This window comes from Toxoplasma gondii, chromosome Ib, assembly GCF_000006565.2.
Source record: "Toxoplasma gondii ME49 chromosome Ib, whole genome shotgun sequence".
NCBI lineage: Eukaryota > Apicomplexa > Conoidasida > Eucoccidiorida > Sarcocystidae > Toxoplasma > Toxoplasma gondii.
The window spans coordinates 424,434-437,142 of record NC_031468.1 but is presented as its reverse complement, the minus strand read 5'-3'; the positions used below and the strand labels follow the sequence as shown (position 1 = coordinate 437,142).

Sequence of the window (12,709 nt, the reverse complement as noted above, 5' to 3'; positions counted from 1 at the left end):
TTTCTCGAGAGAGAAGGCTCGCTAGAAAGCCTCTCTCTCTTCGCTGTCTCGGGCACACCGCGCCGGCGCGACTTTCCGGCATGCACGCGCGGCGGCCAAGCGGCTCGGAGGGTGCGTCGTAGTCTGGCGTTTCTCTCGCGTTTCCTCTCGTCTTTCTCCACTCCGAATCAAGCCAAGAACAAGAGCCTTCGTCGCCTGCCGCGAAACACCAGACTGGCTTCCTGGTCCGCGAGAGATGGCACCCGCTGGGCCGGCGACCTAACGCTTTACTCATCTGGGCGCTGCTCCTGCGGAGAGGAGAGACGCGCGGAGAACCGTTGGCTGCACTCACTTCTTGCCTTTCCTCGTCACTTTTCTCTCTCCTTTTCTCTCTGACAAGCAGACGCGTATCGCTTGTCACTGACGACGCCTCCTGTAGCGCAGTCGCTCGAAGAACAAGCCGAGCTCACTCGCCAGCTGGGTCGCGAGAGCGCCGACGCTGCGGGACAGTTCGCGCACGATCTCCGGTTTAACCTCGTGCTTTTTTAGAAAAAAGACGCGAGTGAGTTCGAGTCGCTGTTTCTTTCCTTCCTGACGATCTCGTTCCTCGCTGGCCAGATGCGTAGATCTCTACTACGAAGTTGACCGCTGCTGCCGTGTCTCTCTCCGTGAACCCGGACGTCTCCGTCTTCCTCTTCGGGTCGACGGGCCAACCGAGATCCTGCTTTCCTCGTTTTTTATCTTTTTGTCCAGTTCCCTTTTCCTCACTGGAGCGGCGCTCGTTCTTCCTTCCTGTATGCATGCTTTTCGGACTCTTCCGACGCGGCTCTTCTCCCTCCTCCAGTTCCAGCCTCCTCCCTCTCGACTCTCCAGCGCGAGTCTTCTGGCTTCCTCGCCGTCTGTCGCCTTTTGCTATCCTCTCCCTCGAGGCAGGAAACCCCACAGCCAGGACCGCTGCTGGAGGCCATGCTTCTCTTTTCAACGATGAATAAATCTCTCATCCGTCCCCTTGCCACTCAAACGAAACTCTGTCAACTTCTGCTTACGTATTCACACTTACATACATATTTTTTCACCGATTTATGTACATCTAGCGACACAAGAAAGTGATTTTATATGCGTATATATACATTTGTATTTATTCTTGTCTATATATATATATATATTTATATATATACTTATATGTATATACGTATGTATATGTGTACGTGCTTGTGTGTATCCGTTCATATATATACATGCTTATATCTAGGCTTTATGCAGCAAGAGTGTAGTCACATTTGCAGTTATGTCACTGTATGTGCAGTTGAAAAGGGTCTTCGAAGTCGTTTGTTGATTTGTTTGCGTTGGCAGGTTTGCCTGTTTGCGCATGTGGAGATGTGAGTTTTTTCCGCAAGGAGGCGTTTCGGTGCTCGAAAGAGCGCAGATGTTTCGTTGTTTCCGCGGAGTGACCGCGCGAAGGTCCTCTTCGTCGGGGCGCCCTGCATGCGCCGTTCGTTCTTCGTTTCGCAAGTCTGTTATCTGTTGAATGAGAAAGGTCCTCTTCTTGCACCAGTCCGTCCATCTTGCGCTCCTCTCGGAGTTCGCGAGTCTCCCGCGCCACCATAGAGCCTCTACGCGGCCTTGTTTCTCTTTTCCGTTTCGCGTTTTGGCGGCTCTTCTTCCTCCCCTGCATTCAAGATGGTGATGGGCCGCGTTCGCGCGACCTCGTACGTGAGACGGACGCTGTCGCAGCCTGTTCACAAGCCGCGAGTCTCCTCGGTGATTCTCCCGCACCCCCCGCAAGCGTCCGTGGGCAGTGCAGGCCCCGGAGGGACTGGCAGCCGAGGCATTTCCGTTCAACTCGACGACGGTACGACCCGAACGGGTGCCGGGATGCAGTCGAGGAAAGGCAGAGAGAACGGAGAAAACGAAGAGGAGAAAACGAAGAGGAGAGAAGGGAGAGGAGAAAACGAAGAGGAGTGAAGGGAGAGGAGGAGAGATCGAAAACGAAGGAGGAGAGGTCGAAAACGAAGGAGGAGAGATACGAAAACAAATCTGTCTGTGGACGTCGCATCAGTTCTTTGTGTTTCGTTGGCTTCTCCACCACACGAAAACTGCCTCCCTCTGAAGATTGCTCAAGAGGACAAGCGTTTTTTTGGAATTCACACCTCGTGTATGTTTCTTCGCTGCAGGCTCCTTTGACTCTCTGCGGAAGGTCCACATCTCTGTTCTGTCTGTTGCTTGTCTCTCTCTGCTGCTTTGCCCTTGATCGCTTCTTCTGTGTGTTGGTTTCCACCGTCGTCAGCGTCTGTGCTTCCGCCTTTGCATTCTCTCTCGCGCGCGCAGCCGTCTGTCACTTGACGACCGGGGCAGGCGCCCCGAGCCGCCAACTTCACCTGGGATTGCTTTCAGAAGGATGGAATTCCTTGGGCGGCGGAGAGGGACGTGGATCGTTTCTTCCTTCTTCCGCCGACTCTCGGGTCATCGACGAAGAGGCAGAGGACCCAAATGAAGAGTACCGCTTCACTCTGAAGGAAGATCTGCAGCGCATTTGGTCCATGCTCGCCTGCAGGTGAGAGCGCTGTGTGCCGTCTCCAGCAGGGGAACTCGCTGCATTTGGAGCATGCTGCTGGGAGGTCGTTTGGCTTGCGTTGCATGCGAAGGAAAGGGCGCTTGATTCTGCGACTCGTAAAGGCGTCTGCGTCAGACTGGGAGCTCCGAGGACCTCTCGGGTACTTCGAGTTGAGGGCGCCTACGAGCATCGCCAGACGACAGGCTCCTGAGTGGGAGAGGACCATCTCTCCGTGACGAACGAGGCGGTGATCGTGCATGCGTTGAGGCTTGCAAGACTTTCTGGAAGGCCTCGCTTACATGCGCCTCAGGGTGTCGGTCGGCCCACCTCGCGCTCTGCCTGCAGCAGCGAGAGAGAGACACGGTATTCGACCGTGCCCTTTTCTTCTGTTTCTTTTCCTTCGTTTGCGCTTGTGTTGTCCCTATGTCTGTTCGGTCTCCCTCTCTCACGCGCAAAGTGCCTGGTTCCTTCGTCTGCGCTCCAGGCTGAATGTGCTCCTCTTCTTCGTCCCGCTGTCGTTCTGGAGCGTCGTCGGCAGTGGATCGCCCCTGTTTGTTTTCATCTGCAACTTCTTGGCTCTCATTCCCCTCGCGTCGCTCCTTGGAAATGCCACAGAAGAACTCGCACTCCACACTGGAGGTAGGCAGCCGCTCAGACAGAAACGCACCGGTCAAGGGAACCGGAAAATAAGAGGGGAGAGAAGGTCGAGCCCTCACCGCTCTGAAGACTTCCGGCCTCGGCGGGCAGTGGAGATGTGAAGTCTCATGCAGAGAGAGAGATGGAAAGAGCAAGTCCACCATCGAGTGAGAGAAGGAAACACACCTGTCTCCCTCTCTAGGCCGCTGCTTGCTCTCCCTGCCTCCGGGAAACCATCTTGCGAACGACGAGAAACAGAGACAGGGAGAGACACAGAAGGAGAAACGGAAGGGGATTCGGCCAAGAAAGAGAACCTGTCGCGTTCGTTGTTTTTTGTGGCGTTGTTCTCCAGAAATCATTGGAGGCCTGTTGAACGCGACCTTCGGCAACGCAGTGGAAATGATCATGTCTGTGCAAGCCTTGCGAGTGGTGAGGTCGACGAAGGCTAGACCCAGAGTTCACACGAAATGACAAGCAAAGAAAGAGCCGGCGGACACACCGGGGAAGAGAGAAAGGGAGGAACGAAGAGGAGAAGAAAGAAGGCGATACACGAACAAGAGGAGATGACGAAAAGAAGAACAACGACGAAGGCTGCAGATGTGCAGAAGAGGTGGAGAAGAAGAAGGACACAGCGTGTCAAAAAGATGGAAGCAGAGAAGCGAGAAAAGAAAGAACGTAAATCACGAAGGATGCGCGATAGGGGGCGAAAGACATGAGCAACGTCAACTCGTGTTCGCCTGCATTTATTCATAGAGACGCATCACAAATACATATATATATATATATATATATATACATATATGCATTTGTACATCTGTGCTTAGGGCGGATGATGTAAACATTCATATAGACTCAAAAACAGAGTGTCAGAAAGACGGTATGGGTCTTGTTTCAACACTCAGACACCCGGGGTGCAGACACGACTTTACAAAGCATCCTGCTGGTGGAAATAGGAACTGTCTTTAAAATGATGATGCTGGCGACGTTCGCTGTTCTCACTGAACGTATATGCAAGCCGTTTTTGTGCACAAAAGCGGGTCTGTTCAGACACTCCTTTCTCTGCCCTTAGGGCCTCCTGTCAGTCGTTCAAGGAACGATGCTGGGAAGTATTCTCTCCAATTTGCTTCTCGTGCTGGGCATGTCGTTTTTCGCCGGTGGGATTCGCTACCACGTTCAAAAGTTCAACGAAAAAGGTGAGGCAACAGGCCTTTGGCCTCGAGAAAGTGCTCGCTGTCCGTCAAGCGTCCAAAGCTCTCCAGAGGGTGTGCTCTCGTCCAGCAGCTAAGTGGAGAAGCAGGGAGAGGACGGGAAGTCAGGCTCCATGCGACCACAGTCGTTCCTCTCCGTGTGCATTTCGATTCATGTGTCACGAGAAATGGAGAAAATCCTGTTTCTGCAGTCGCAGCCGTGTGTCAGACAATGCCGTAAGCGAACCACCAAACCGAGCCGATCATCCGACATGCCTTTTTGCTGAGGCAGAGGGGAGAATGGAGGCGCGAAAACCTCTGTCAACTGAGAGCGAGAGACAGGCGAACAAAGGGAGGAAAGATCCAGCCATGCACAAAAGAGACGGGCCGCACCTGAAGATTGCGTGGCGGCGATCGTAGGCACGACACACAGGTCTAAAGTCACTGAGCAGGCTAGGAGAGACGCCTTGGGATCTAGCAGCATTTCACCTATTCATAAGTCTCTTCCCCCATGACCGTCTCGTTGAACGCCAGTCACAGCTAGACGCGCGAACTCAGAAGCGAAGCGGTGAGACTCTGTGGGTTGTGTGTGGAGTCGCGAAACGTCTCGGTTTTTCTCCTCTCGAAGTGTTGAGTCGGACCCGCTTCGCAAGGCTTAACCGACAGAAAGTGACGGTCCGGTTGGTCGGTTCACTTTTCAACTCTGTCTCTCAACACCCTCTGTCCTGTGTGAGGGGAAGGGGGAAGATCTGCACGCTGCGATGATAGACACCAACGCACATTTAAGGAGATTTGAGAGGACGGGCGTCGAGTGATCCATTTGTTTTTCTTCTTGCTTTCTGGGTGCACTTCAGGGGCAACATGCAGCGTCACCCTCCTCCTTCTCTCTTGCATGAGTATCGTCATCCCCACGGTTGCTGCGTCAGGGAACGACCACGCAAATCCCACCTACGATATCATCAAAGTGAGCAATTGTCCTTCCCTTTGTCAAGTGGGTGCAGCTGCTGTTCTCGAATCGCATAGCAGAGGCTTCGCCTGCCCCAACAGTTCCGTTTGAGACTCGAGTTTCAGCCAACGCAACTGTTGGTTCTCGAAGTCGTCACAGGAAACGGATCAAGTCAATGGGTGACTACACGCGTAGAGAGAGTCAGTGCCTCGAAAGTGAGAGGAAAACGCATGACGCGAGTACCGAGCCACGAGCCTAACGTGGCGGTGCCGCTTCTTAGAAATTCCCTTGGGGTGTAGGCACACCTGGCGAAAGACGATGCGCATGCAGCGGCGTGGGGAAGCAGCTCGGGAGGTGTGTGCGAAGTCCACAGTGCATGCGGTAACAGAGAGTCTCCGACATGCATGTGCATCTACAGCTGTCCCTTTCGCTCTCTATGTGTAGCTGTCGGTGTCAACTTCTAGACTCCACCGTTCGGTTTGTGCTGCACCGGGACTTTGCGTCGCCTTTTGCTTGCAGTCAGGCTTTGAAAAACTCGAAATTGATCTTCGCATTCAGAGCGCCTGCGAGTGCTTATCCAAACGCAACCACGCACACTCTACAAGGCGTATTTATGTCCACCTGCGTATCTGTGCCTGCACCCCTTCCGCGTGTACAGCCAAGATTGTCGACGCATGTTCATACTCGTTATACATGTACAACGCAGTGACCTAACCTACACTCACAGACGGACATAAAACGAATCCCTGTACGGATTGTAATCTTTCGAGTCCTGCAGTTTCAGAATGCGGCGGATGCTGCCTGCTTTCGCGAACGGACAGGTGCCATGTTTGAGGACGTTTTGCTAAGTTTTCAGCAAAAATGAATTCGTCCTTTTTGGGATCTCCACAGGGCCGCTAGCTGTGCTGGTTTATGTACAGCCAGCGTGTGTCCTGCGCATGCGTTTTCCTCAGATAAGCCGAACGATCGCGGTGTTGATTGGGGTGACGTACTGCCTCTTTCTCTTCTTTCAGCTGTACACACACCTGAATCTTTTCCGAGACGACGAAGAGGGTAGGAGGCACCTGTTCCCGCGTTCCGAGCGCGTGATGGATTTGCAAGTCATTTTGGGGTGACCTTGCGATAACGAGGCGCGTGGGATCGATGCTTTTGTTCCTCGCCTTGTCTGTCTTTTCTTCTTGATCTCTGAAGACGCTAAACACGGCGCGCAAGCTGCCGGACTGGTGCTGTTGTTGTGTCTGAGCCTTCCAACGATGCCTTGCAATTATGAAACGCCTTCCTGCTGAGGTGTCTCTACGCTTCAGTCTCAGTCGTCTTGCTCTGGCTTCGTCTTTCTTCTCGGTCTCATCCTCTCGCTCTCTCTTGTTTCAGCCGCGTGTCTCACAAGCTGGTCCTCATATCGAGACTTACCTGCTTCATCTCTCGATGCCTTCATGTTCGACTGTTCTCCTTGCCTCTCTGTCAGGTTATTTTCTTTCGAATCATGCATGCCTTTCCTCTCTGTAAATTTCTTCTTGGCGAACACTTTCGTTCCTTCTTTTTGGGGAAATACCCGTTTAGTGCTCGATCGTTTTATTTTGCTCCTTCATTCGTGCTTCTGTCTACTAGTCGATCCGAGTCTCTCGTGTTCTCCTTGCCTTCCCTATATCTTTGTGCCATCCAAACGTCGCCATTCCCCAGGGCTACTCGAAGCGTGAACTCCCCAGAAAGCTCGGGGCACATTTGGATACATCTATCAATCTATACATTCATATCTCCATCTCTTCATTCATGCACTTACTCCAATCGCTTCTTCCATATATATATATATATATATTTTATATGTATCTCTGTACCTTATCTGTCTGGCTTTAGGTATACGATGTAAAGTTCCAGATATACATTTGTATATCTGTAGCTATATCTGTATACACGGCTGATGCCGATCGGGGCGTCTCGTTTCTTCTTTTCCTCTCGGCGATTCCGTTTTCTCTCCCAGGTGAAGAAGGGTGGCCGTCGATGTCTTGGGAGGCTGCCACTGTGATGCTGTTTATCGTCACGCTGCTCATCGCCGTTCACTCCGGTAGGACCGAGCTTTGTCCAGTGCGCGGAAAGAGGAAGCAGACGCACGGAACAAGAAACTCAGAGAGTGGAAGTTGGAGAAGAGAAAAGGGGGAAGGGAAAGAGGCACGAGAAGGCGACATCACAGCAGCCACGGAGGAAGGAAGGCATGGCTTCAGACCATCACGAGTAGCTGTGGGCGCGCGGCGTCGAGGGCGATCGGTGCCTGTTCAGCGTCACGTTCTGGCGCACAAGGAAGTCGTCCTTGCCGTGCTGGCTTTTGTTTGTGGTTCACCTCGTCTCACAGCAAGAGTGCTGCCCGTCTGTAGTTCTCGTAGTGAAGCCAGCGCGGCAGTCAGGGGTCGGGGACGAGAAAGCAGAAGCGAAAGAAGAAAGAGAGAAGCGACTGCCTCTGCAGTAGAGACACAAAGGGGAGAGACGCAAAAAGGCGAGACGACGCGCGTGGAGTCGAGACCGTGGACGGGCGCAAAAAGTGAAAGAAGGTTCGAGGAAGTCAGTTGCCGGCTTGCAGAGGCTCCCTACGGGACGCCTTCAGGTCGCATTTGCGTTGTCACAGCTGCGCAAAGAGAGTCGTCCACGCGTTGTCCGTGTCGCTGGCTTTCGACGTTGCCGCAGAATATCTTGTCGGATCGATTCACGACGTCGTCACGAACTACGGGCTTCCAGAGAGTTTCATCGGCGTGATCCTGCTGCCCATTGTCGGTAAGGTGCACGAGCGATCGCGTTTTAATCGAGCGTCGAATGTTCCTTTCCTCGCCCCGTAAGAGGAATTAGAGTAGTCGCAAGAGTTCAATCCCTCAACGAGACAGATGTTCACAGAGCGCGCAACCTGGCAGGTTCTCCGTCTTCCGACAATCGCGGGCGATCGCGCTTGTCAAGTGCAGCGCAAGGCTTTCTGGCCGCCTTCGAGTGAGAGATGTGACCCTCAAGTCGGTTGCAGCTTCCCGACCTGCACACCTGCTGCTTCGCCTCGTTTGCAGCGAGGCGACAGACGCTCTCGCGTTCGTTTCGCCTTTCTGCAGAGACAGAAAAGAACGACAGTGTGAACGGCCCCATCGTTATCTGCTTTTCAAACCTCGATCCCGTGCTGGCGCTCCACGGTTCTTCGTCGACGCCTCTCTCCAAGCCTTCCCTCTCGCTGGCTGAAGCTCCGCTCGGCTTCCGCCGAGGCGTCGGACAGGCTGTCGCTCTTCTGAGCTCTGTCGAGTGATACAACCCAGCAACCTCGGGGTCACTTGAGTGCCTTTACTCGTGTCTACGAGGGGAATGGAGAGAAGGGCGCTCTTCACAATGCGCGAAATCTCGGTGAACTCTTTGGACTTTTTTTACAGGAAACGCGGCCGAACACTTGACTGCAGTAACCGTAGCGATGAAAAACAAAGTGGATCTGGCGATGGGTGTGGCTGTCGGGTCCTCTGCTCAGGTAGGAAGACAGAAGGAGAAATGGAAGTCGAAAAAACGCTTCATATGTCGCTCTCGCACCTCAGTGAGAGAAGCTGGTAGAGCCTTCGCGGTCTCTATGAGGCGAGGCATTGTCACGAATTCACCCGACGTCGGTTAAAGGGTACCGATGTCAAGTAGGAATCGGAGTTTCTCGCATTTGCGCCTTGTCGCGTATTCGCAGAGAAGAGCCACGCGTCTAGGCTAGGCTCACCTGCTGCATTTCAGACGTTTTCAACACTCCCTGAATAATGAACGAAAACCTATGTGCAGTGTGGAGGTTTTAGCTATCCTACTTTAACACCATGTTCTAACAACTGGAAAAACCGACCTCAGAGATTGAAGAAGTGCACGAGAGAAGACACTCGAAGAAAAGGCTCATTTCTCATCGAAAAAGGCGGCGTTGGAGGCCGGATGACTCCGCTTGGCTTTGCCTCTATGAGGCAATGCGCCCGGGCGAGTTTTTGCTGCCTCGGCCTCTCCGGCGAGAGGCTTTGACATCTCGCAACGCTGCGTTTTTCTAAACCCCTGAGGTCACGATGTCACGTTTTTTTAGATTCCTCGGTGACTCTCAACTCCTGGTCGAGAGCTTGCATACGAGATGGTTGTGTCGACTGCCGATTAGGGTGCGTCGCGCCTCCTCTGCTCCTGAAGGTCACATCTATTCCACTAGCCGTCTTTGCTGTCTGAGAGACACGGGCGGAGGGGGGAGTCAGAGGCGCATCTCCGGGTTTTCGCTCACGCGAAGATGCGGAAGCAAGACGCGTTTCTCTCTCCACTGCCAAACTGTGGAGAGAACACGAACTGGCTCGTGCGTTCTGCTTCTGTCAAGAACTGAACGCAAAACCATTCTTTTCATTTCGGACAGGGGCCACCGCTTCGACTTCCTCCCTATTTGCCTCTGAGGAATTCGGGCGGCGTCTGGGGGTTCGACTGCCGGAAGTCGGTTTTTCGACTTCACTTCTCGTGTAGAGAGGCGAGGCAATGTCGCGTTTCTCTTCTCTATCTCCTCGCTTTCGTGCTTCGTTTCGCGTTGCGTGCATGCGCAGATTGCCCTCTTTGTCTTCCCGTTCACCGTCTGTGCCGGCTGGGTGCTCGACCAGCCGCTAACTTTGGCAGTTCAGCCCATGAACGCTCTCGTCCTCTTGATGGCTGTCCTCGTCGCCATGGGTAAGGAGAAAAGAAAACAAGTCTCGAGCTGCATCTCGCTTCACTGAGTGAACAACATCTAGAGTCCGCACAAGCCTTTACCGCCTTCCCCACTCAAAACTGGGGAGGCCTTTCCACGACGCGTGCTGCAACAGTCGGCAAACAGGTGGCGTCCTGCGTTTCAGAAGCGGGTGTCCACAGCTTATCGATAAGTGGATCGAGAGTGTGAGCCGGCGACGGCTTTGCATGCGCCCTTTCGCGAGCTGGAGCACTTGCCAGCGATGGGCTTCGCCTCGGCCTCCAACCCAACAGACCGCGCGAGAATCGACTGAAGCGAAAAGGAATTTCAGAAACTCTTGCCGCGTGTTTGACTTCGTACTGCAACGTGGAGGACCTGTCGATTATCACGCGTATACATACCGATGCAGAAACGCACGTCTGTGTCCACACACATGCACATTGTCCGGCATATGTCTGTGTACATTCACATCCGTTGTGGGTGATCAAGGTGTAGGTAGGTAGTGCAAACCACATTCCTATTAATCTGCATATATATATATATATCTTTGGTATCTGCTTGTGCGCACGCGTGTCTAGGTTTCTCAGCGGAGTTACATTTGTGCATCTGACGTTTGTCTTTCTCTCTTCAGCCATCGTTCAAGACGGAGAAAGCAATTGGCTAGAAGGGGTGATGCTGATGGCCGCCTACCTGATGATTGCAATTGTTTTCTGGTAGGATCCACTTGAGACAAGTAAAAACGGACGTGCGTTTCTGAGCACATAAGTACCCGCCCGCCGTCCTCGTATCCTATATATATATATATGCATATATGTATTTTATATTGTTTATGCATGCATGTGTACGAGTATCCAGTCTTGCAGATCCAAGAGATGCGGCACGTGTGTATGCCCATCACGTGTGCACATTCTATAGCCTCCATAATGTTCCTTTGCCGAGCGACTCAGAGCAGCAATATCGATGCCACGTGAAAGTTTGACTATATATATATATATATATATATATATATATATATATATATATATATTTATTTATTTGTAGATGTAGATGTGTACACTAGTATAGAGGGACGAAGATGCATGTGTCTCAGGCGGACGGGTATGTATGGGCAGAGACGCGAACCGGCTGAAACACTCTGGACAGTTAGCTGCCCGGCTTTTAGCTTCACCACCGTACTCAATATACATGGTGAAACTGTCCATGGAAAAACTATAAATATATCAACTGCTCCACCGCTGGCAATTTATGAAAATACACAGTTTTTAATTAATAACATTTTTGAGGCTGATATGTCCGTAGCTACACTTCGCGATACCGCTACGTCTGTGTATAGCAGTTTTCGAACAGTTCACATATGTCTACATCATGTATTGCCCCTATTGTTTCTTCTTTCCGTCACGTGTTTCTGTAATTAGGTCGTTCATTGTTTTTTTGTTTAGGTATACTGACCCCAACTCGAGTAGCGGTCACTCGGGGCCTTCGGTGGGAAAGGACACTGGAGTGCCCGGGGCTTGAACGCTTGACTGTGCTGCTCTCGCGCAGACTTGCGTTTTTCCGCTCTCTTGTTTCTCCGGTCTCCTTCGTGGCTTGACACGCCGTGAGGCAAGAGAGCGCCAAGTGCCTGCGTGGGTTGCTTTCAATTTCAGAAAGCTTTGGTTTCAGAGAAGCTGTAGGATCAGAGTTGCGGGGAGACGGAGCCTTAGTTCGGGGCTGCGTCTTTTCCATCTTCGGCGTATGCACAGAGTCGCAAGCTTAGATTGCGCTTGTTGTGCTTCTGTCAAGCACCTCGGCGGCACTGGCATTTCGAGTCAACTGGGAAGGAATCTCGTTCTAGGCATTCTCTTCTGCTCGTTGTGCCCCCTGCTTCGCGTGGTGCCAAGAGCCTCTCGCTGGAGTTCCAGGTACAGATGTACAGTTGTTGACCATTGATCTACCGTACTTTGTCCGACGGATGTGGCGTTTCTTTGTGGCAAGGTGCCGGGGCTTTGGAGTCGATTTACGCGCGTGCGTCGCTCTCAGAGTCTGCCCGTCTGCCCTGCTGTTGTTTGCGCCCTCGCCGCTGAGATCGAGAAGCGGCAGGAGTTTCGTCTACGTTTCTGACAGTTCCTCCTCAATTTAGCCTCTCCGCGTGTGGCCTCTCTCCAGTTCTCTCTGCGCATGTGTGGGCCTTCGTTTCCTGAGGGGTTCCAATGGCCCTTCAAAGACACAAACAGTTGACTATCTTCGTCCCGTGCATGCGTAGCCACAGATGCTTCCGCAGTTTTCTCTTTTTTTCCGGGCACCCACGTGAGAGGGAAGCTCTGCAGTTTCGGCTCGGGTCTTCTTCCTTGTCGAAAAGGTTCACTTGCGATGTTTCCGCTTGCGCCTGTGCCGCTCCGACAGCGGCAGAGAAACTCTGGAGCTGGGCGCGTTTCTACTTCGCTTTCGCCCTTCGCGTGAGCATGTCTGGTCTGTTTTACGCGTTCTCGCCGCCGTGCAGATGTCCACATCCGTTCGGCAGTCTTCCTGAGCTGCCGATGGCATTTACCTCTTTTTCTACGCTATCAAAAAGCACGATACAGACGTTCAGTTCCTATTTCAGATGCAGAAGCTGTGAAATCCGATGACGCAGACGCCACAAAATGCCAGTGTCCACGGTAGCCTCTCTCAACACCGTATATAAGGTGAACAAGGCACGACTCCAAAGCTGTTTCTCAAGTCAGCTGGCGTAGAAGACCCCCAAAAAACGTGGGTTTCTG

At 52.5% G+C, this 12,709-nt stretch overlaps 1 protein-coding gene across 1 annotated transcript; it reads left to right on the top strand.

Annotated features, from left to right (window-relative positions):
• The first annotated feature begins 153 nt into the window (after window positions 1-153).
• Window positions 154-12,421, top strand: TGME49_207910 (manganese resistance 1 protein, putative). Its single transcript, XM_018779402.1, has 13 exons — window positions 154-1,831; window positions 2,308-2,533; window positions 3,018-3,172; window positions 3,522-3,598; window positions 4,239-4,362; window positions 5,211-5,320; window positions 6,256-6,355; window positions 7,281-7,364; window positions 7,979-8,065; window positions 8,695-8,786; window positions 9,853-9,973; window positions 10,603-10,684; window positions 11,411-12,421. Exons 1-13 carry the CDS (start codon window positions 1,660-1,662, stop codon window positions 11,484-11,486), a joined length of 1,506 nt encoding a protein of 501 aa, XP_018638503.1. The 5' UTR covers window positions 154-1,659; the 3' UTR covers window positions 11,487-12,421.
• The last annotated feature ends 288 nt before the right edge of the window (window positions 12,422-12,709 follow it).

Coding starts and splice junctions, on each gene's coding strand:
- TGME49_207910 (XM_018779402.1), top strand. CDS start 1,660: ATGGTGATGGGCCGCGTTCGCGCGACCTCGTACGTGAGACGGACGCTG. Junction 2,534..3,017: donor TGGTCCATGCTCGCCTGCAG/GTGAGAGCGCTG, acceptor TCTGCGCTCCAG/GCTGAATGTGCTCCTCTTCT. Junction 4,363..5,210: donor TCAAAAGTTCAACGAAAAAG/GTGAGGCAACAG, acceptor GGTGCACTTCAG/GGGCAACATGCAGCGTCACC.